Genomic DNA, 19,451 nt, shown 5'->3' on the forward strand with positions numbered 1-19,451 from the left:
TAATAACTTCGTATAGCATACATTATACGAAGTTATACGAATATATTTATTTATTTATTTATATATATATATATATATAAATATATATATATATATATAAATATATATATAAAAGAAAATAATGATAATTTATGTGTAGAGAAGATGGATGTGCTAGAGGTTGGATTATATGACCTGTTAGGATATTTTTCATCTCTAACGCCTGCTATCTCTATCCAGCCAGAAAGAAATGGTTCGTGAACAATAATTCATTGTCTGCAAAGTTCTTGTGTTTCAAAATCATAGAACATTACATTTTTATCTTGTTGTGCTATTTGATAAAAAGTATTTCACATCAGTTATGGTGGTGAATTTCTGTAAGTGGGTGTTACTTGTATAGTAGGATGCTACCAAAGCCCCATGAACCTTTACCAGGATCTGGATCACTGGTACCTTAGTTATAATTGTTCAAAGGATGATTTGAATTTCTCTATATTTTAAAATTTCTTATTCTGTCATGCAGCTGGCAGTATCTATTCTCCCTTATTTAATATAGCTATAGGATTTCCCTTGTGCAGGCCGATTCGTGACCTTGATTGTTAAGACTGTCAGATGATAAACCTCTGTGTATATGGAAAAGCATCCCAAAGTTGTCTGCTTGTTTTCTTGTACTTTTAGAACCCAAACATTGGCACATACTAATTCCTGAATGACTTGCAGGGACTTGGTGATTGTAGCTTAATGTGCTGGAAGAGTTCCCCAAGTGACTGAAAATGTTTTCTAGCACTAGCTTCCAAATTATTTCTTGCTTAGTTTTATACTAACTGCCTGATTTCACGGTCTTAGAAAAACTGAACAATTTCCTTTCTACATAGTGTAAGGCACTTATAATCTTGTGAACATTTTTGCTACAAAAACAAAAACCTTTCTTGGCAGTGATTTTGACCACTTTGTTCCAAGTCTCAAAATCTTCCATCAAAGAACTAATCGTTATTGTATCACCCAGGAATGGTTATCAGTGGACTCTTCTTTCCTCTCTACCTCCTCACACATTCATACTGCCACTGTTATCTTTCAGTTGAGCCAAATTTTTCTTTACCCTTTGTTCTTTCTCCTATTCTTCTAATATTTTTTATAGTATATGTAAATAAGGATATCAGATTTGATCAGTTTTATCAAAAGTGTAGTAAAGGTGAAATAAGTGGTTTTCTTTGCAAATTTGCAAATTTCTTTTTTTGAAACCATTTTTAGAATTTAAATACTTGGAAGGCAAAAATCATCAAATAAATCTAGCAGCTGAAACAGTCCTGCATTTGATAAATGTTTTTATTTGAAGTTATAATTCTTTTATCTTGACAATTTTGTTAAGCTATTATAAGTGTATTTGTATATACACACATTTATATACTTGATTCTGTTTTTCAACCTGGAGATAGTTACCTTTTTTGGTCATCTTTTGCTTCTACTGTTTTATCTTTCTTTTGAGTATTTACACTCTCCTGTCTTCAGATCGAGAACATTCTACTCCTCTCCATTTCCTAATTGTAATCACATTGTTCTTAGGACACTATCTGCATATGATTAGCTTCTACTTTTCTTTCTTTATCCTTGGTCAAATCTCCAATTTCTCACAATCACTGCTTCAAGAAAGTAAAGGGTAGAATTATTTGTCCTTTTATCAACAAACCCTCCAGTAATTCCCTCATTACTAGTTGAAGTATAATCATTTCCTCTGTCACTATTGCTCATTCCCACTTTCTCTTCTCCAATACCTCCTCTTTCACAATATTTGTCTGGGTATTCTCATTTCTATTTCTTAAAAAAATCTTCATTTGTACTCTTTTTTTTTTTTTTTACAACAGATAACTTCTTTCTTTTTATTATCTGCACATGTTGCCATTGCCAGAATCTTCTTTGTTGATACTTTGCCCCCAATATCAAAATCCTCTGTCAGATTGCTAATTGATATTATGCTACATTTATGACCCCTATTTTTACTGATTTATAATTGATTTAAATTTTTCTCAATAATCTGTATTCTAAATTAAAGGGAAATATGTTATAAAGCAGAACCAGTACTTATCCAATTAAAGCTTCCAGAAAAGGAAGGTAGATTTTTATATATTTCAGCCATCCCACTGATACAGTTGTCAACATATTATACCCTTGTTGGGCCCAGCAATATGTTGAAAGTTAAGAATACTAACTCAGAGGTAGAAGACATGGTTATTGTCTTCATAGAACTAATAATCTGTATAAGGAGACAGGAATAATACACATGAAGCTCTTAGAAAGTAGTTGTAATAACCAGCCTAATAATCAAATACTAGATTGTATAGTATAGACTTTAGGCACTGCAACTATCCAGAGAAAATGGAAAGCATTATTGCTTGGGGTTGCCAGTGAGGATTTCATGGGGGAAAATGGATATTGATGAAAATGTGGAATTTGGATTACCTGGATTGGGCTAGAAAACCTTCGTTAGCATTTCTAGCTAAAATGATAATATCTTAGTAAAAGCCCTCAGGCGAAAATTAGCTGGTTATTTAAGAAAACAGTAAACTTTGTTCTAGAAAATAGTAGAAAATATAATTAGATAATTAAATGAACTAATTGATCAAGAGCCTTGAATTCCAAATTGAGGAATTAAGAATTGTTATAAAGAAATCCCTTTACTGAAGCATTTTAATTAATCGAGTTTTTATATAAGATTTTTTTTTTTTTAAAGATGACCGGTAAGGGGATCTTAACCCTTGACTTGGTGTTGTCAACACCATGCTCACCCAGTGAGCTAACTGGACATCCCTATATGGGATCCGAACCTGGGGCCTTGGTGTTATCAGCACCATACTCTCCCGAGTGAGCCACGGGCCGGCCCTAAGATTTTTTTATGTAATAATAGTATTAGCTAATATTGGGTCTTTTACTACATACTAAGCATTGTTCTAAATGCTTTATATGAAATAACTCATTCAATCTTCATAACAACCCTTTGCCATAGGTTCTGTTTTAACCTCCTTATATTACAAATATGAGTGTGGAAAGGGTAAGTACTTTAATTTGCTCAAGTTGACAAAGGTAAGTGACAAAGCCAGGAGTCAAACCCAGGTAGTCAGTCTCTGGTACCAGATTCTACATTCTTAGCTACTATACACATAGTCTTATGAGGGAAGTATATAAGTGCTGCAGATATATTGTGAGATTTGGTTAATCGAACCTGGCATTTTTATTGAAAGATAATTTTCTCAAACACTACTCACATCGGCATACTGTAATTTCTTCATCCCAAATGTATTTTCTCTTTAAGAAAAATATAAGGACTCTTTGGGCTAGAAAAATTTTAAAATAAGTTTATTAATTATTTGTCATATGAAGGGATGTTGATTTTATTTATTTATTGTGAAATATTTATCTCAACAATCTTTCTATTACAACAGGGCTTCTGGTTGGGACTCTTGATTCAGTCTTAGATTCTACTGCTAAAGTAGCTCCATTTCGCATCCTATACCAGACACCAGATTCTCAAGTTTACTTGTCAATTGCATGTGGTGAGTGTGATTTTTAAAACATATAATTCGAGTTAAATAAGGATACTATGAAACTGAATATTTAAATTTTTTATATTCCTCAGTTGTTTTGAGATTTAGAAACGAGTTAAATGTGTACGTCTACTTTGAAAGCATAGCAAGACCTCTGTTTATTTAAGAAGGATTACAGATTATTAAAGTTTTTAAAAATCCGTCGATATGAGGGACCTGAAGCACTTGGTCCAGCAGTGCTGATTCTGAGCAGATTTTTGGCCAGTGCTACTACTATATGACTCCTTTCTTCAGCTTACTCCTGCTTCACTCAAATGGAAGATGGGAACTTTCCCATGAAATAGATTGTTTCATTGCTAATAGATAAGGAGAATCTGAAGTTAACTGTGAGCCCAAAACTTAAAGGTTTCCCCCTAAAGAAATATAAGTCTGAAAAATTGAACATTTTTTATTCACGTCCTTACTTTATCACAAAAAGCATCATACCTTGAAATATGAAGGAATGTCTTACAGGTAATGCTACACATTTATTCATGCTGGGGTGGTTCAGATGATTCCACCATTGTAGGTAGAAAGGGAATTAGGATGATCCTTCCCGATAAAGCAAGTCAAAATAAATTTTTAAAAACCTACCATGACTTTGTTACTTCTTTTGTGATGCCATTATGATGTTGGTCTAAATTAGAGTCTCAGATTTCTATTTTTTTCTAATTTTTGATGTTGAAAGACTGTCTTTTTCTCTTTATCCCTCCTCCTCCTCTCTTCTAAAATAGATATACTTAAGAAAAAGAACAAAAGCACATGAATTTCTGGATAGTTCATATGTGTAAACACATAATATACAATCAGTTTTCTAGAGTGTTTGGCTTGTGTTTTGTATTTCCCTCTAAATTTCTTTTAGTGTTGCTGTGAGTCTTCTCTCCTGGTTCTGTTAAATTGAATGCCATTTAAAACCTAAATGAAGATGATATTGTATCTGCTGATGTGACAAGAATTCTATAACCTCATCTACATCTGGTTGGTAGAAGTTATTTAGAAAAAAAAAACCTTTCTACTTTAAAAAAAATAAAGGATTATTATATAACTTATTTCCCCAAATTAACCTGATGTGGAAATATAATAGTTATCTACAATGAAGCGTCCTTATACCTAAAGGATCAAAGTAAAGTTCTTACCCCATAGCTTTTATTTGTGGTTTATTAAAGAAAGTTTTTACTCTTGATATGGTGACTTTAGTAATATGAGTGAAATTCTAACTGAATTGTAAGAAATAGGCAATTTTGCAAGGTCAATAAATTTTTAATGTGTCAGCCTGCCTATATCATAAAACATACTAGGAAGTCAAGATATTTCTTTTTAGTGAGATTTGTATATTTCACAATGCTATGGAAATTTTAAAGGCATCTGGGTAGTAGGGGGAAGATTGATATTGAAATGTTCTTCAAGAAAAAGCAACCTAGAGCTAATAATATTTGATCTGACCCTCAACAAGCCACCTAACACCAATTCAGCAGGTCACATGGGTTTAACCTTGCTACAGGATTTGGTTTCTAAACTTTGTGAAATTTCTATAAGTTTACTAGGTCTTTTAATGAATGGGGTGACTCTGGGCAAAGATTTCATGCCTTCTAAAATAAGTAGAGTGGTCACAGTTGAAATTCATATTTACACAGCATGCATAGAATTGTCATGTGCATGCTGTTTTCAGCTACAGAGATTGTAGACACAGTACTAACTGTATTTTTTGAAGACCAAGGATTGAATTATGTGTATGTATTTTCTTGTACTCTACATATTTTTTTTAAAAAGATACTGGTTACTCTCTAGGCACAAGTTACTGCCATCTTGTCTTCAGAATTTTATATCTTTTCTCATGAGCTGTATTTACTTTTCTCTCTTCAGTAATTTTATTCTTTTTATTTAGAATGACAAATACTGTTCATGCCTACATAAAGGGTAGAAAATAAGTATAATTACCTTTATTCCTTTATGACCATCATTTTTTTCTTTTAACTTCTCAGTATACATTGTAGTAGATTTTCATGTCCCTTTACCTGTTCCTCTTTCACCCCTTCCTTCCTCCCCTCCCCCCATTACATCATATCTGTTCGCTTATGACCATCATTTTTGAATGTGAGCAAATATAATTTTATTTCTTATAAAACTAAAGTTGTAAATATCAAGAGCAGTGTTGTAAAGTTTGCCTTGAGTATTCTATTCTCTTATTCATCAGGAGCCAATAGAGAAGAAATAACCAAGCACTGGGATTGGTTGGAACAAAATATCATGAAGACCTTATCTGTGTTTGATTCAAATGAAGATATTACTAATTTTGTACAAGGAAAGATAAGAGTAAGTGGCATGAATATATTTTATATATGGAATACTAAAATCTTTTATCTCTTATATGAGGATCAGAGGTTGCATGGAAGGTCATTGTCTACTGGCACCTTTTAGGATTGGTAGAAGCACACACATGAATGTCAGAATCAGTGCTAAAGAAAACTGTAGAGTCAGTGGTTTGTTTTTGGTGCCCTTGTGAGTGCTCTGAGGGGCATTTTCATTTCCGTATCTTTTGTGTTTGGAATTTGAATAAACCCTTTGTTCATTCAAAACAAGATGTTCGTCACCTGTATTTGTGGTAGCTCCTTGTGAGGCATTAATAAAAACCTAAGTACAAAACTGAAGAAAATGTGCTCACCTCTGTCCTAAGAGAAGTTCGTATGTGCACACATACACGTATGACATATGTACCTGTATAGATGTATACAATTGTATTCAACTGTTTAAAGTTAAATATATGAAATATGTTTTTGTTGCTAGATGATGATGAATTTTCAGAAAATATTTTGTCTCCTTTAGGGATTAATTGCTGAAGAGGGAAAACATTCTTTTGCAAAAGAAGATGATCCTGAGAAATTTCGAGAAGCCCTTTTGAAATTTGAAAAGTGTTTTGGCTTACCAGAGCAGGAGAAGTTAGTGACCTATTACTCATGCAGTTACTGGAAAGGACGAGTTCCTTGTCAGGGTTGGCTCTATCTTAGCACCAACTTTCTGAGTTTCTATTCTTTTTTGTTGGGATCAGAAAGTAAGTGGTTTCTATTGCATATCATGGCTTTGAACTTGCTGACTGACCTGTCAACTTTGTGGTGGTGTTAGCTTCTAAATAAAGTAATGGGATTGATAGTAAAGGTAATTAAACTGTACACTGAAAAGTTCATTTCATGTACAGAAAGAATCCTTTTAAGACTGGTTACTTGGGGTTGGCCAGTAAACTCAGTTTGTTAGAGCATTGTGTTGTAACACCAAGGTCAAGGGTTTGGATCCCGGTACAGGCCAGCCACCAAAAAACAAACAAACAGGGCCAGCCCGGTGGCGCACTGCTACAGTGCGCCGCTTGGGAAGCGCGGCGGCGCTCCCGCCGAGGGTTTGGATCCCACATACAGACCGGCCGCTCACTGGCTGAGCGAGGTGCGGGAGCAACACCGAGGGTTGCGATCCCGTTGCCGGTCCCGGTCCGGTACGGGCGCGACACTGAGGGTTGTGATCCGTTGCCGGTCACGAAAAAAGACAAAAAGGAAAAAAAAAACACAAACAAACAAACAAAAAAAACTATTTGCTTAACATAGGGACCACTAGAAGTGTATATAGTATGTTTTGCATATTGTGGGAAGTGAATGAGTATTAAATGATGATGGCAATCTGGCATATAACTACTTTTTTCCCCTTGTTATAAACCACCTACTTGCTTCAGTCATGTTTTACTCTTTGTTTTAAACATATGATATAAATACAGTAGCCATAGTACCTAATGGCCCATGTTTCACTTTGCAGCCACAAAGAAGACTTAAGCAGTACTGTTTATAGCATACATACAGCTTTTACATAAGTGGTTAGGGAATTATATAAAGAAACAGTTTTAAATATTAAGTCAGAATTTTTAAAAAATTCTTTAAAATTATATCTGTTCCTAGAATCACCAGTTATTGTATGTTCATGGTGATGCTTCAAAATTTTAACTAATCTTCAACTCTAAAGTATTTTAGCTATTCATAGCATTTTTTTTCTGTTTTTTACACTTTCTTTTTTTTTTCTTTTTATTCATAGCATTTCTCAAATGGTTAACTATTGTTTCAAAGATCTGATTAATGAATATAAATTGATATTGAGAATTTAATCATACCCTCTTATTTTCAGTAAAACTCATTATCTCCTGGGATGCAGTCTCAAAACTTGAAAAGACATCAAATGTTGTATTGACAAAGAGTATTCACATATGTTCCCAAGGGGAGAATCACTACTTTTCCATGTTTTTGCACATTAACCAAACATACCTTCTCATGGAACAGCTAGCGAACTATGCCATAAGGAGACTTTTTGATAAGGAAACATTTGATAATGACCCAATCCTTGATGATCCTCTACAAATCACCCAAAGGTATTCAAAACTTAATTTTTACTTTTAAAAGTATTGTTTGACCATAAGAATTGTAGCATTGATTAGCATTAAAAGTTAACTGTTGTGTGTTATATGATAGCTTTTCACTGGAGTTGATCATAGATGTGTGTTTTTGTGAGATTATTCATATGTATTTCACAAATAATGTCCTTCTCTCCATAACATTTAATCCTAAAAGGTAACAGAAGTTAGGTATGAAAGTTATTTTTTGAGATTTAGACAGGATTTGCCCTGGAGTGCTTTTAGAAATGTAGAGATTTGAGGGCCGGCCCCGTGGCTCACTCGGGAGAGTGCAGCGCTCCCTCCGCGGTTTTGGATCCTATATAGGGATGGCCGGTGCGCTCACTGGCTGAGCATGGTGCCAGCGACACCAAGCCAAGGGTTGCAATCCCCTTACTGGTCAAAAAAAAAAAAAAAAAAAAAAGAAAGAAAGAAAGAAATGTAGAGATTTTTGTGTGTGTGGTTAGTCTAATTCTACATTTCTCTCTGAGTAGTCTAGACAGTTTCAGGTCTGAAATGGTTAAATTTATTGTTTAGTTTTAAAAATAATTTATAGACAGCATAATTTTTTTTATGAAGAAGCAAGTTAGTGGAGTAAGTGGATCATGAGAGTAGAGTAACCTTTATAATCTCTCAAGACCTCAGTTTCCTCATCTATAATTTCTGCTTCAGTGAGCACTCATGAAGAATGAGTGAAATGTGTTTGAAAGCACATTGTAGAATGTAAAACACTAGGTAAATGTTAATCATTATCAGTGCCTACAAGAGAAGTATTTGTCTCATAGATGTTTGCCACTATATTTGGTTTGCTGAAACTGACCAGAGCCTTTCATCCTGCTCAAAACTCAGAACAGTTGACTGAAACTAGCATGCCAAAGGGGAAGGGGAAGGGGAGAGGGGAGGATCCAGAAATAGCCAGTGAAACAGCTTCTGGCAAGGAGGATGAGAATGTACACTGTATGGGAAAGTATAAGAGGAACCTGAGTTGAAGTTCTATGGATAGACCAGAACAACTGACCTGGAGGGTTGCGTGATTACTACGCAGCTATAATTGGGTACAGTTGTTCCTCTTGCCTATTCTTAAACTATTCCTAAAATCCATATATGTAAGGATTTCTTTGTGAGCCTGCCTGCATTTCTGGAAATTAGACCAACAAGGTGAATTTTTTACACTGTATTACCAAAACTAGGTCTCAGTGTGCATCATTTATAAATAGAATTCTAAAAAAATTAAGAATACTGTTTGTGTTATATTATAGCTGGGCATTTGTTTTTGTGGTTTATTCCTTGATTGGCCACGATAAACTTTTTAGCCATTTTATTTCCCTTAAAATATCCTCTAAAAGTTCATCTATCAATGAGCTATTCATTACCAAGTCTGTATTTAAATGAAGTATAGTAAATCTATTTTTGTCTATGCAGTTTAAGAGAACCTATTGAAAATCATATACATAAATATTTTTGCTAGTGAGTTAAAATGAACAATAACTTGTTGAGACTTAGTCTCCAAATGGCTTTTTTCTAAAATGGAATGTCTTTATTGCTTCTGCCTATTGTTTTTACAAATATGTGTTACTTCTATAATTTAAACTATAAATTAAATCGTAATTGTGAATTCTATAAACAATACAGAAGCATAATAATGATAGCTAAGTTAGTGTAATTGACCCTTGAACAATGCAGGGGTTAGGGAAACCAACCACTGCACAATGGAAAATTTTTATGTAACTTTTGACTCCTCAAAAACATAACTACTTAACTACTAGTTAAGTTGCAGCCATGCTACATTTTTCACTCAAAGCACTGCAGGGGAGGAAGGGAGCGAACGCATAGTTATTTAAGTAGTAGTTGAGTAATAGCCTAGTAATAGCCTACTTTTCAGTAGGCTACTTAACGGTTTAGTTAAGTATGTCATGAGTGCATGACATGCCTAACTAAAAATCTTCCAATATATTTATTTTTTTTAATTTGCATTTAAGTGATTCAATACAGTTCATACCCATTTGTTCCAAGTTCAACAGTGTATCTTTCCATGCTTTTTAATACATGAATTAAAAAATATTTGCAAAAAAACATGAATGAGACAGAACATCACATTGTTCTATGATCTTCTTTTGTTCCCCTTACAATAATATATAATGGACATCTTTTCACATAAATGGACCTTATCCTTTTAAATGATAGTGAAATAACCCACTAAATTACAATTTAGGTGAGATAAAAATTAACATGATTTTTTGTTCATATTTATCAGAATTATTTTAAAAGACATGGTGAAATATAACACATTCAAATAGTATATGCAGGAAGGATGGATTTAGTTTTAACTTTGTTGGATTTGAGTTAGAACTTGCATAGTATACTTACTATCCAGATGGCATTGCTGCTTAGCACAAGTGTTTACTGCCCCTAGAAAAATTGTACTATTTAAAACAATTGCTTTTTATTTATGTATTTATATATCAGTTAACAAGTCAACTGTATTTACCGACACCGGTCCTGTGCCCAACACTGTGCAAGTAGTGTTGTTTTATTGTGCTTCTACTTTGGATTTTTTAAAACATTCATTTAAATTTTAATATTCTCATATATGGACTACTCTTCCCCTGTAAATTTTGATGCTATAAATTTTCATTATTTTTGTTTGTTTTGCCCAGCTAACCTTGATTTTCTAATAACCAAATATGAAAATTATTATCTGCTGAGATTGTTTTTAGGCATGATCACATATTATGACAATGTAATAACATAATAATAGCCTTCCAGCAAATCTCCCCTTAACAGATGGTTTGGAGACCTATGTTGTCTCTAACTCTTGTGCATTTTAATCTACTAATAAAACAAAATTAGAAAAAAGAACAAACAGAATGAGTTTGCTAGGAATCAGTGTGTTTTTTCCATTTCAGAATTTGTTGAAGAACATAGCATTTAGGCTTTAATCTCTCTGCTTTACAGTGTGTTTAGATTAATCAACACAGGCATGTGTACACCTTAGAATTCATCATTTGAGCCTCATCCACCCCTTTTTTTTTTCCCTATAGAGTTTTGGAAAATCGAGCCCACAGTGAGCAATTTAATGCCTTTTTTAGGCTGCCCAAAGAAGAGACTTTGAAAGAAGTACATGAATGTTTCTTATGGGTACCATTCAGCCACTTCAATACTCATGGAAAAATGTGCATCTCAGAAAACTATATCTGCTTTGCTAGCCAGGATGGTAATCTATGTAGTGTAATCATTCCATTACGAGAGGTAATGTAAATTTGGTTTACATAACAATTTTCAGTTTGAAAATATTACCATTTACAGAGTAAAATGTCCTTTAAATCTATAAGGTATTAAAAGTTCAAGATGCAATATCCTTTTAGGAATATAAAATCATCACTTTTTTAAATTCAGTGTTATTCTTCAGGATAAGAGTACTAGCTTTTGAGATATTCTCAGTTCCTTTTAGTAAAGCCATACAACTTTTACTGAAAGCAAAAATAGAAAAAAAATTAAAAATTAAAAACAAGATGAGGGTTTAGGATGATACAAAATGAAGCTTGATCATTCAGACATTTATGACATGAATATTAAAACTTAGACTATCACATTTGATGTACTTGGCCAGAAAGAATAGAATTGATAGCTTTTGTGTAAGAAATAAATTGTCAGTATTCAGCACTGAATTTTTATATTTGTATTATCATTTTTAAAGGCTACATGTTAGTTAAACCTTTTTCTTGAGAAGTGAAATAACTTGCACTGAGGTTACTTGTATCATTGGTGCAAATAGTACCCAAGTTTATTTCTTATCTTAAGAAGACATACCACAGACCAAAACTTTTCGACACAAAAGGGTAAGCCAAACATATTTTACCTGAAGGTGTCAGCAGTAAGGGATAATGTGAATCATTTATATGTGTTTTCATCCCTCAGGTCTTAGCTATAGATAAGACAGATGATTCCAGCAAATCTGTCATCATTAGCATCAAAGGAAAAACAGCTTTTTGCTTCAGAGAAGTTAAAGACTTTGAGCAACTGGTGACAAAACTCAGGCTCAAATGCGGAGCAGCTTCAACTGAATGTCATGATACTAGTACAGAGGTAATTAATTATACAGCAACCAAATCACTTTGAAAAAAAGGTTTGTGTTTAGTGTGGCCCATTCTTTCAAAAAAAAAAAAATTCATGGTATCTTTCCTATTCATACCTAGGTTTATTTTTTTAAAAGACTGAAACTGGGGCTGTCTGGTTAGCTAGGGTTCAGATCCTCATACCGGCCAGCCACTAAAAAAGCAAAAATAAAAGACTGAATCTATTTGCTGTTTATCATACAAATACACCTGTACTTTCACATATCTTGGATTTTAACAACTCAAACTATATTTGATAATTCAAGAAGGCCTTGAGAAAAGGACTCTCCTCTTCTTGCTGCAGAGAGAGAGCAATTTTAAACCAGTCTGAATATCTTTTGTTTAATATATAGTAGGTCAGCGTGATTTACATAATCTGGCCCAAAGCAAAATAGTGGCATATCTATTTGCTAGCAGAATAATAAAGAGGGTAAATATTCCTGGCAAAGGGTGATTAAGAGCCTGGTTCTGATGTTTAGTATGTCTTTCATGTAGACAGGTTGAATTCAAATGAATTTTCTTTTTCAATGTCTGGGAACCCCATGTTTTAATAGATTGATAAAACTTACCAAATTATAACTACATAGTCTAATTAAAAATTCCCAAAAAATCAACTTTGGCTTTACTGTCTATATTCTTTTATTTGGATTGGAGTATAGAGCCTTTTACCAATCTCTCCTAAGTACAGACTGAAAATAATATGCTAAGTCAATTATAATGAAGTATTGTTAAGACTGATTTTCCATTTGATAATAAAAAAGCATAATGAAAACGTATTCAAAAAGTATATATCATCTCACCTCTAAACACAGAATCTTAACATTAGCCGTGAAGAGTTTTTCTTGCCACAACTATATTATCGCTCGTTCTCTTTTAGTATATACCCAGGGTATTCCTTAGTTTGATGGGGAGACACAAGTAAAATTTGATCAATCTTTGTAATTTCTCTTCCAATGTTCCCATATTCTTGCTTATATCACTTTTTTTCCTTGTCCTGTTCCATTTCAGATTTAGTTTGTGTTAGATTGAATGCTCTGCTTATCCTTTATCCTTTTCCTTTATCTGCGTCTCCAAAACCTAGAAAACTGTAATTTTTCCCTGAAAACTCTTAGCTGAATATGCTCAGTTATCAAGAAAGGATTTTGTTTCAAAATGAGTTTACTGTTTTTCCAGATATATATTAGAGTTCTAAGGTTTTATAGTTTCTCTTACCCATTTTTAGAGGTTTTAATAAAGATATGTATAAAATACCAGTCAGTATACTGGTTTGCTTGAAAATGTATTTTTAAAATTTTCATAATGTTGTATTTCTTCTTATGATTTTTATCTTAGCAATGATGAAGAATATTGACCCATTTTAGTATTATAGATCTAGCTTTAATGATAGTACATTTAAAAAATTAGCTGAGAAAGCTTTTTAAGTAAGAGCTAGTTCCATTTGATTTCTAAGTAACAGAAATTGTAGCTACATTCTCTTATAGCTACACCTAGCATACTGAAACAAAGAGAAAAAATTGCATTCTATGATTTTAACAAACTTGGTGAATCCTGCACAAACAAGACTTTTTTACTCTAAATCTCAAAAAGAGTCTAAATCAACAAGTCTAAATATGAGTACAGGAAAGACTTTTAGAAATTTTCCCTGTGAGTGCATCAAAGATATGATACAGAGAACAAATGCTCCCAGAATTACTAGGATTATGCATAAGTACCAGTTCTGTCCAGATTTTTAAGTAGGTGTCAAAGAAAATGTTTTATGTGTTAATAAATTATGCTAAAACTTGGATACATAAACGGGTTTTGTAAAATTCTAATCAACTGCTTGAAAGCACATTAATCTTTTACTTTTATTTACACATATAATCAGCAAATATTAGATAATTTTTAAAAACTACTAAGTGAAAGAAAAATGGGCCCTTTTAGCCTAGTTTTAAACAGAGTGGCCTAAGAATGGAAAGCGCTGCTAAAAATCCATTACTTGATGCTTTTAAACTGCGTTATAAGTGAATCATGGGAACTGTGGAATGTCAGGAAAGATAGAAATTGAGCTTATGCCTTAAAGTGTTTAGATAGGCAAATAAATATCTTTTACAAATTAGCATAAGTAAACATATTTTTTTCATTCGTTCTTATAACCAGCGCTATCTTACTTTCTAAGTTTTTTTTTTTTTTTTAAAGATGACCGGTAAGGGGATCTTAACCCTTGGCTTGGTGTTGTCAGCACCACGCTCACCCAGTGAGCCAACTGGCCATCCCTATATAGGATCCAAACCCGGGGCCTTGGTGTTATCACCACCACACTCTCCTGAGTGAGCCACAGGCTTGGCCCTTACTTTCTAAGTTTTTTAATAGAAGTTAAGGGTTTTTTATCTTACACAATAATGCAAATAGGAATAGTAGTTTAACCCACATAATTGTTTTTGTTTGCTTTAATAAGAATAAGGTAATGAATGTGTTTTCTGTGACTCTAATACAAATTATAAGTACATATTTTAGCTGGGGGGAATAGATTTATTTCTAAGTTAGAAAACCAGAACCTTTATTAAAAATAAAATTAGCACCTAATTTTAAATTATGAACTATGCACAGGAGCCTAAGATAAGCTTCTAATATTTGAGAAAAGTGTTTGTTTTGTATTTTTTACTTTAATTTTTGGTTTTGCAAGTCAATTCTAGCCCCCAACCACCATTTATTATGCTGTTTCTTAAATATTCTAATTTAAATCTAGTGTTTTGAAGAAAAGTTACATATAAATGTAATTTTTGCCCTGTCTTTCCTTGGTAGCGATATGCTAATTCTAAAATTGATCTCAGATATCAAAAACCACACAGGTAAAGAATACCTGCTATAGAGTCAGCAGCCCATGCTGCTATCTAGATGTGATTGGATTTTGCTCAGGCACTAAATGTCTGATAAATACCAAGTTCATTTCAATTGTAAGGGACAGAACCCACATAAATGTATATATAGAATTGATATGGCCATGGAATAAAACCTCCCATTCAAAAGGGCCAGAGCAAAAATAAAAAAGTTCAAAAAAGTTAAGCTTAATTTTTTGAATAATCTACCTTATTATACTCTTCAAGCAATGTAAATATTAAATTGTTTTAAGCTAGCATCTTTGAAGATGAATGTGTTAATGTGATTTTATTAATACTGAAGAGGTAATCATGGAGAGGACTGGCATATTGACATATTTGTAATCATTCTTATAAATTTATGTGTGGAGTTTTATCACTTAAGAGGTTATTTGTCTTTTCCTTCTTGGATACTTTTCCTGTAGTTTGTATATACTACCAGTAGATAAGCTGGTACCTCAGTCATATGGTTTAAACTAAAGGAATGTACCTTGCTTGAGATCCAGACTACAGCCATGAATTTTTTAATGTTTATTTGCACAAACATAATTCCTCATTAAAACAGCTAATTTTAATATTAAGTAGTAAAGAACATAATTTGTCAAAATAACCTTTTTTGAAAAAGAAGGGAACTGTTGCAATTTGGGACCTATACTCACTAATCATTAAATTTTCCTTTATTGGGCCGGCCTGGTGGCGCACTGCTACAGTGCGCCGCTTTGGAGCGTGGCGGCGCTCCCGCCGAGGGTTCGGATCCCACATACAGACCGGTTCCCACTCACTGGCTGAGCAAGGTGCGGGCGCAACACCAAGGGTTGCGATCCCGTTGCCGGTCCTGGTCCGGTACGGGCACAACACTGAGGGTTGCGATCCGTTGCCGGACATGAAAAAAGACAAAAAGGAAAAAAAAAATTTTCCTTTATCTGCTTTTCCTCATTTATCCTTGTATTCAGACATTGATTTGAATACTCCTTAACTTTCCCTGAATCCTGACTTAATATCACCCCTCCTAGAGCTTATACTGGCTTTCTGGATTTCAAGCTAAAATACCACTGGACTGCTTTCCCCTAAGCTGCTGCTTTTCCTCTGCTTCAATCATGATCATTCTTTTCACCTTGTTTAAGCTACTAAAGTTTAAGGGATGACTTTAGTGAGTTTTTTTTTTTTTAAGCACCCCTAGTAGTAACTCAAGACTTCTGGGTAACTGATATGTTTTAAAAGTACAACTGCAGATTATAAAATTCATATGGAAATACAAGGGACTCAGAATAGCTAAAACAGCACTGAAGAGGAAAAAGTTGAAGGACTCACACTTCTCAATTTCAAAACTTACTATACAGCTGTAGTAAACAAGCCAGTTGTGATACTGGCATAAAGGTAGACATGTATCAGTTTAACAGAATTGAGAGTCTAGCAATAAACCCTGATGTTTATTAGTCAATTGATTTTTCAACAAAGATGCCAAGTAAATTCAATGGGGGAAAGAACAGTCTTGTATGTATATCTACATACAACAAAAAAATTAAGTTGGACTCTTTCCTTAAACCGTGCACAGAAATTAAAATGGATCAAAGACATAAATGTAAGAGCTGAAATGATAAACTCTTAGAGAAAACATAAGAGTAAATCTTAACCTTGAATTAGGTGATTGTTTCTTAGATATGACACAAAAAGCAACATGACAAAAGAAAAAATAGGTAAATTGAACTACATAAAAATTAAAAACTTGTGCTACAAACGATACCATCAGGAAAGTGAAAAAACAACCCACAGAATGGGAGAAAATATTCGCAAATTATATGTCCAATAGGGACTTTTATCCAGAATGTATAAAGAACTCTTACAACTCAGTAATAAAAGATGACCCAATTTAAAAAGAATGGTCAAAGGATTTGGATAGACATTTCTCCAAAGAAGATAAAGAGATGGCCAATAAGCACATGGAAAGGTTTTTAATATCATTAGTCACTAAGAAGTTGCAAATCAAAACCATAATGCGGTACCATTTCATACCCACTAGGGTGGCTATAATTAAAAAGGCAAATAACTGTTGAGGAGGATGTGAAGATATTGAAATCCTCATACATGGCTGTTGGGAAGGTAAAATGGTGCAGCTGCGTTGGAATACAGTTTGGCATTTCCTCAAAATGTTCAAGAGTTACCATATGACTCATTTATTCCACTCCTAGGTATCTACCCAAGAGAACTGAAAATATATGTTCACACAAATACTTGCACATGAGTGTTCTTAGCATTATTCATAATTTCCAAAAAAAAAAAACTCAGTTCCCATCAAATGGATGGATGAATAAAATGTCATGTATGCATACAGTGGAATATTGTTTGGCAATGACACGAAATGAAGTACTTATACATGATATAATATGGATAACCCTTAAAAGCATTATGCTAAGTGAAAGAAGCCAGACACAAAAGACCACATATTGTATGATTCCATTTACATGAAAATTTCAGAATAGGCAAATTTATAGTGATAGAAATATTAATGGTTGTCTAGAACATGGGAGGGGAAGGGCAATGGGGAGTGACTACAGATGGGTGGGGATGTTAAGGGAGGGTGATGAAAATGTACTAAATTTAGATTGTGGTGATGGTTGCACAACTCTTAATAAATTAAAACCTTTATGCTATAAGTGCACGAATTTTATCATATGCAATTAATATATTTAAAAAGATGTTAAAAATAAAAGCTTTGGGGAATCTTCGTCAACATACTTTGCTTAAGTAAGGCTGAAATATCTTTGATAAACCTGAAGGTTTTCACCATAGTTATGCTTTACTAAGTATGTTGATAAAGTTTCTTCAAAGCTTTTAGAAAAAGCATCAAATTAATGCTCTGGAACCCTAGGACTAAAGAAAAGTACACTAATGCAGAGAATGGAATTGTCCTCCTAACTTGTTCTCTTCCATCCTAAAAAAGTTAAATTCAACTAGCAAACTTAAAGTGTCACTTATGTATTAGGCATTATGCTAGTTGCTTTCACATAGACTGTATTGTTTACTTACATGATTATCCTGTGATAATAGTTGTTATCCTAATTTTATATATGAGGAAACCAAGGTTCAGAGAAAGCAACTTATTCAGAATTGCATAGCTGGAAAATAACAAAGCATAATTGATTAAGTTTTAGTAGTTTTGGTTACAATCACATAATAATCCCACATTAAATTCTCAAATCTGTTCAGTAATGCACTTGATGATCTCTTGAGTTACTTCTAAAGATGTAAAGATGAAAGTTACTTTTCATTCAATGAAAATTATATTACTGTAATTATCAGTATAATCATAGATAGTACCATATTTCTATCCTACATTCTGACAATTGTGATTATTGACAGTATGGGATAAGAAGAAAGGTCACCAGAATGAGAATAAAGAGGCCAAGTTCCATATCCAGCTGTCATTAAAAATCCCCAAATATAGACAAGTTGCTTAATCTCTCTGTGCATCATTTGCCTCATCTGTAAAATGAAAGGTGGAACTAAATAATATTCTTTGATTTTGTACTCCTTGAAATATTCTCTTGGCATATCTTGAGCTTAGACTATTTCCAAGAGTGCTCTCAACCATGTTTCAGAAACTGAGGTTTCCAAGTTCCAGAATTATTTCTGATCTTGAACTTTAAGGCTATTTGAAAAGCCTGTTCCATAGTTCTTTTTCTATGTGAGAAATTTATCATTACTTTATCCACTACCTGTGTACTAACTCCCAAATCTAGGTCTCCAGGTCAGACCTCTGTCCTCAGTTCCAGACGCATATATTTAACTACCTACTGTGCATATCCACCTAGATATCCCAGTGGTACTTCAAATTTGACATGGCTAAAGTGAAGTCTTCCTCCCTCCTGCCCTTTCTTCCTGTATTCTCTAAAATAATGCCATCAGAACCCAAGTTGATTGTTACAACTGTCTAGTTGCCCACACTTTGTTATCATAGGCTCCTCTTTCTTACTTCTCATAAGTTCTCTCAGATCCTTTCTATTAGCTCCATACCCACTACTTCTATCTTATTTTAGAACCTCATTTTATGTCTGTACATACCTTCTTGAAAGGTTTCTCCAGTTGCCCCTCCCTTCAATCCATCTTCTTCATCAGCTCTAGAGTGATATTTCTCAAACAAAAATCTGATCATGTTACTTTCCTACTTAAGATTTTCGGGCCGGCCCGGTGGCACACTGGATAGTGCGCCGCTTGGGAAGCGCGGCGGCGCTCCCGCCTGAGGGTTCGGATCCCACATACAGACCGGTTCCCGCTCACTGGCTGAGCGAGGCGCGGGAGCAACACCGAGGGTTGTGATCCCGTTGCCGGTCCCCGGTCCGGTACGGGGGCAACACTGAGGGTTGCGATCTGTTGCCGGACACGGAAAAAGACAAAAGACAAAAAAGAAAGTGGATTGTTGTCAGTATGCTTTTCCTCCCGTATGTGCTACTTCCGAAGAAATAGTGGCATATCTCAGACTGAGAATTCTTTCCTTCTAGTC

General features: G+C 33.9%; 1 protein-coding gene across 1 annotated transcript in view; it reads left to right on the forward strand.

Moving 5' to 3' along the window:
* Positions 1 to 19,451, forward strand: part of TBC1D8B (TBC1 domain family, member 8B (with GRAM domain)) — a 63,017-nt gene that overhangs the window by 10,115 nt on the left and 33,451 nt on the right. Inside the window, exons 2-7 of the mRNA XM_008577848.1 lie at positions 3,417 to 3,527; positions 5,752 to 5,870; positions 6,381 to 6,606; positions 7,716 to 7,956; positions 11,019 to 11,226; positions 11,896 to 12,063. Coding sequence (XP_008576070.1) covers positions 3,417 to 3,527; positions 5,752 to 5,870; positions 6,381 to 6,606; positions 7,716 to 7,956; positions 11,019 to 11,226; positions 11,896 to 12,063 — 1,073 coding nt within the window. The remainder of the gene's footprint in view (positions 1 to 3,416; positions 3,528 to 5,751; positions 5,871 to 6,380; positions 6,607 to 7,715; positions 7,957 to 11,018; positions 11,227 to 11,895; positions 12,064 to 19,451) is intronic.

The sequence above is a fragment of the Galeopterus variegatus genome, unplaced genomic scaffold (assembly GCF_000696425.1).
Source record: "Galeopterus variegatus unplaced genomic scaffold, G_variegatus-3.0.2 Scaffold1587, whole genome shotgun sequence".
Lineage (NCBI taxonomy): Eukaryota > Metazoa > Chordata > Mammalia > Dermoptera > Cynocephalidae > Galeopterus > Galeopterus variegatus.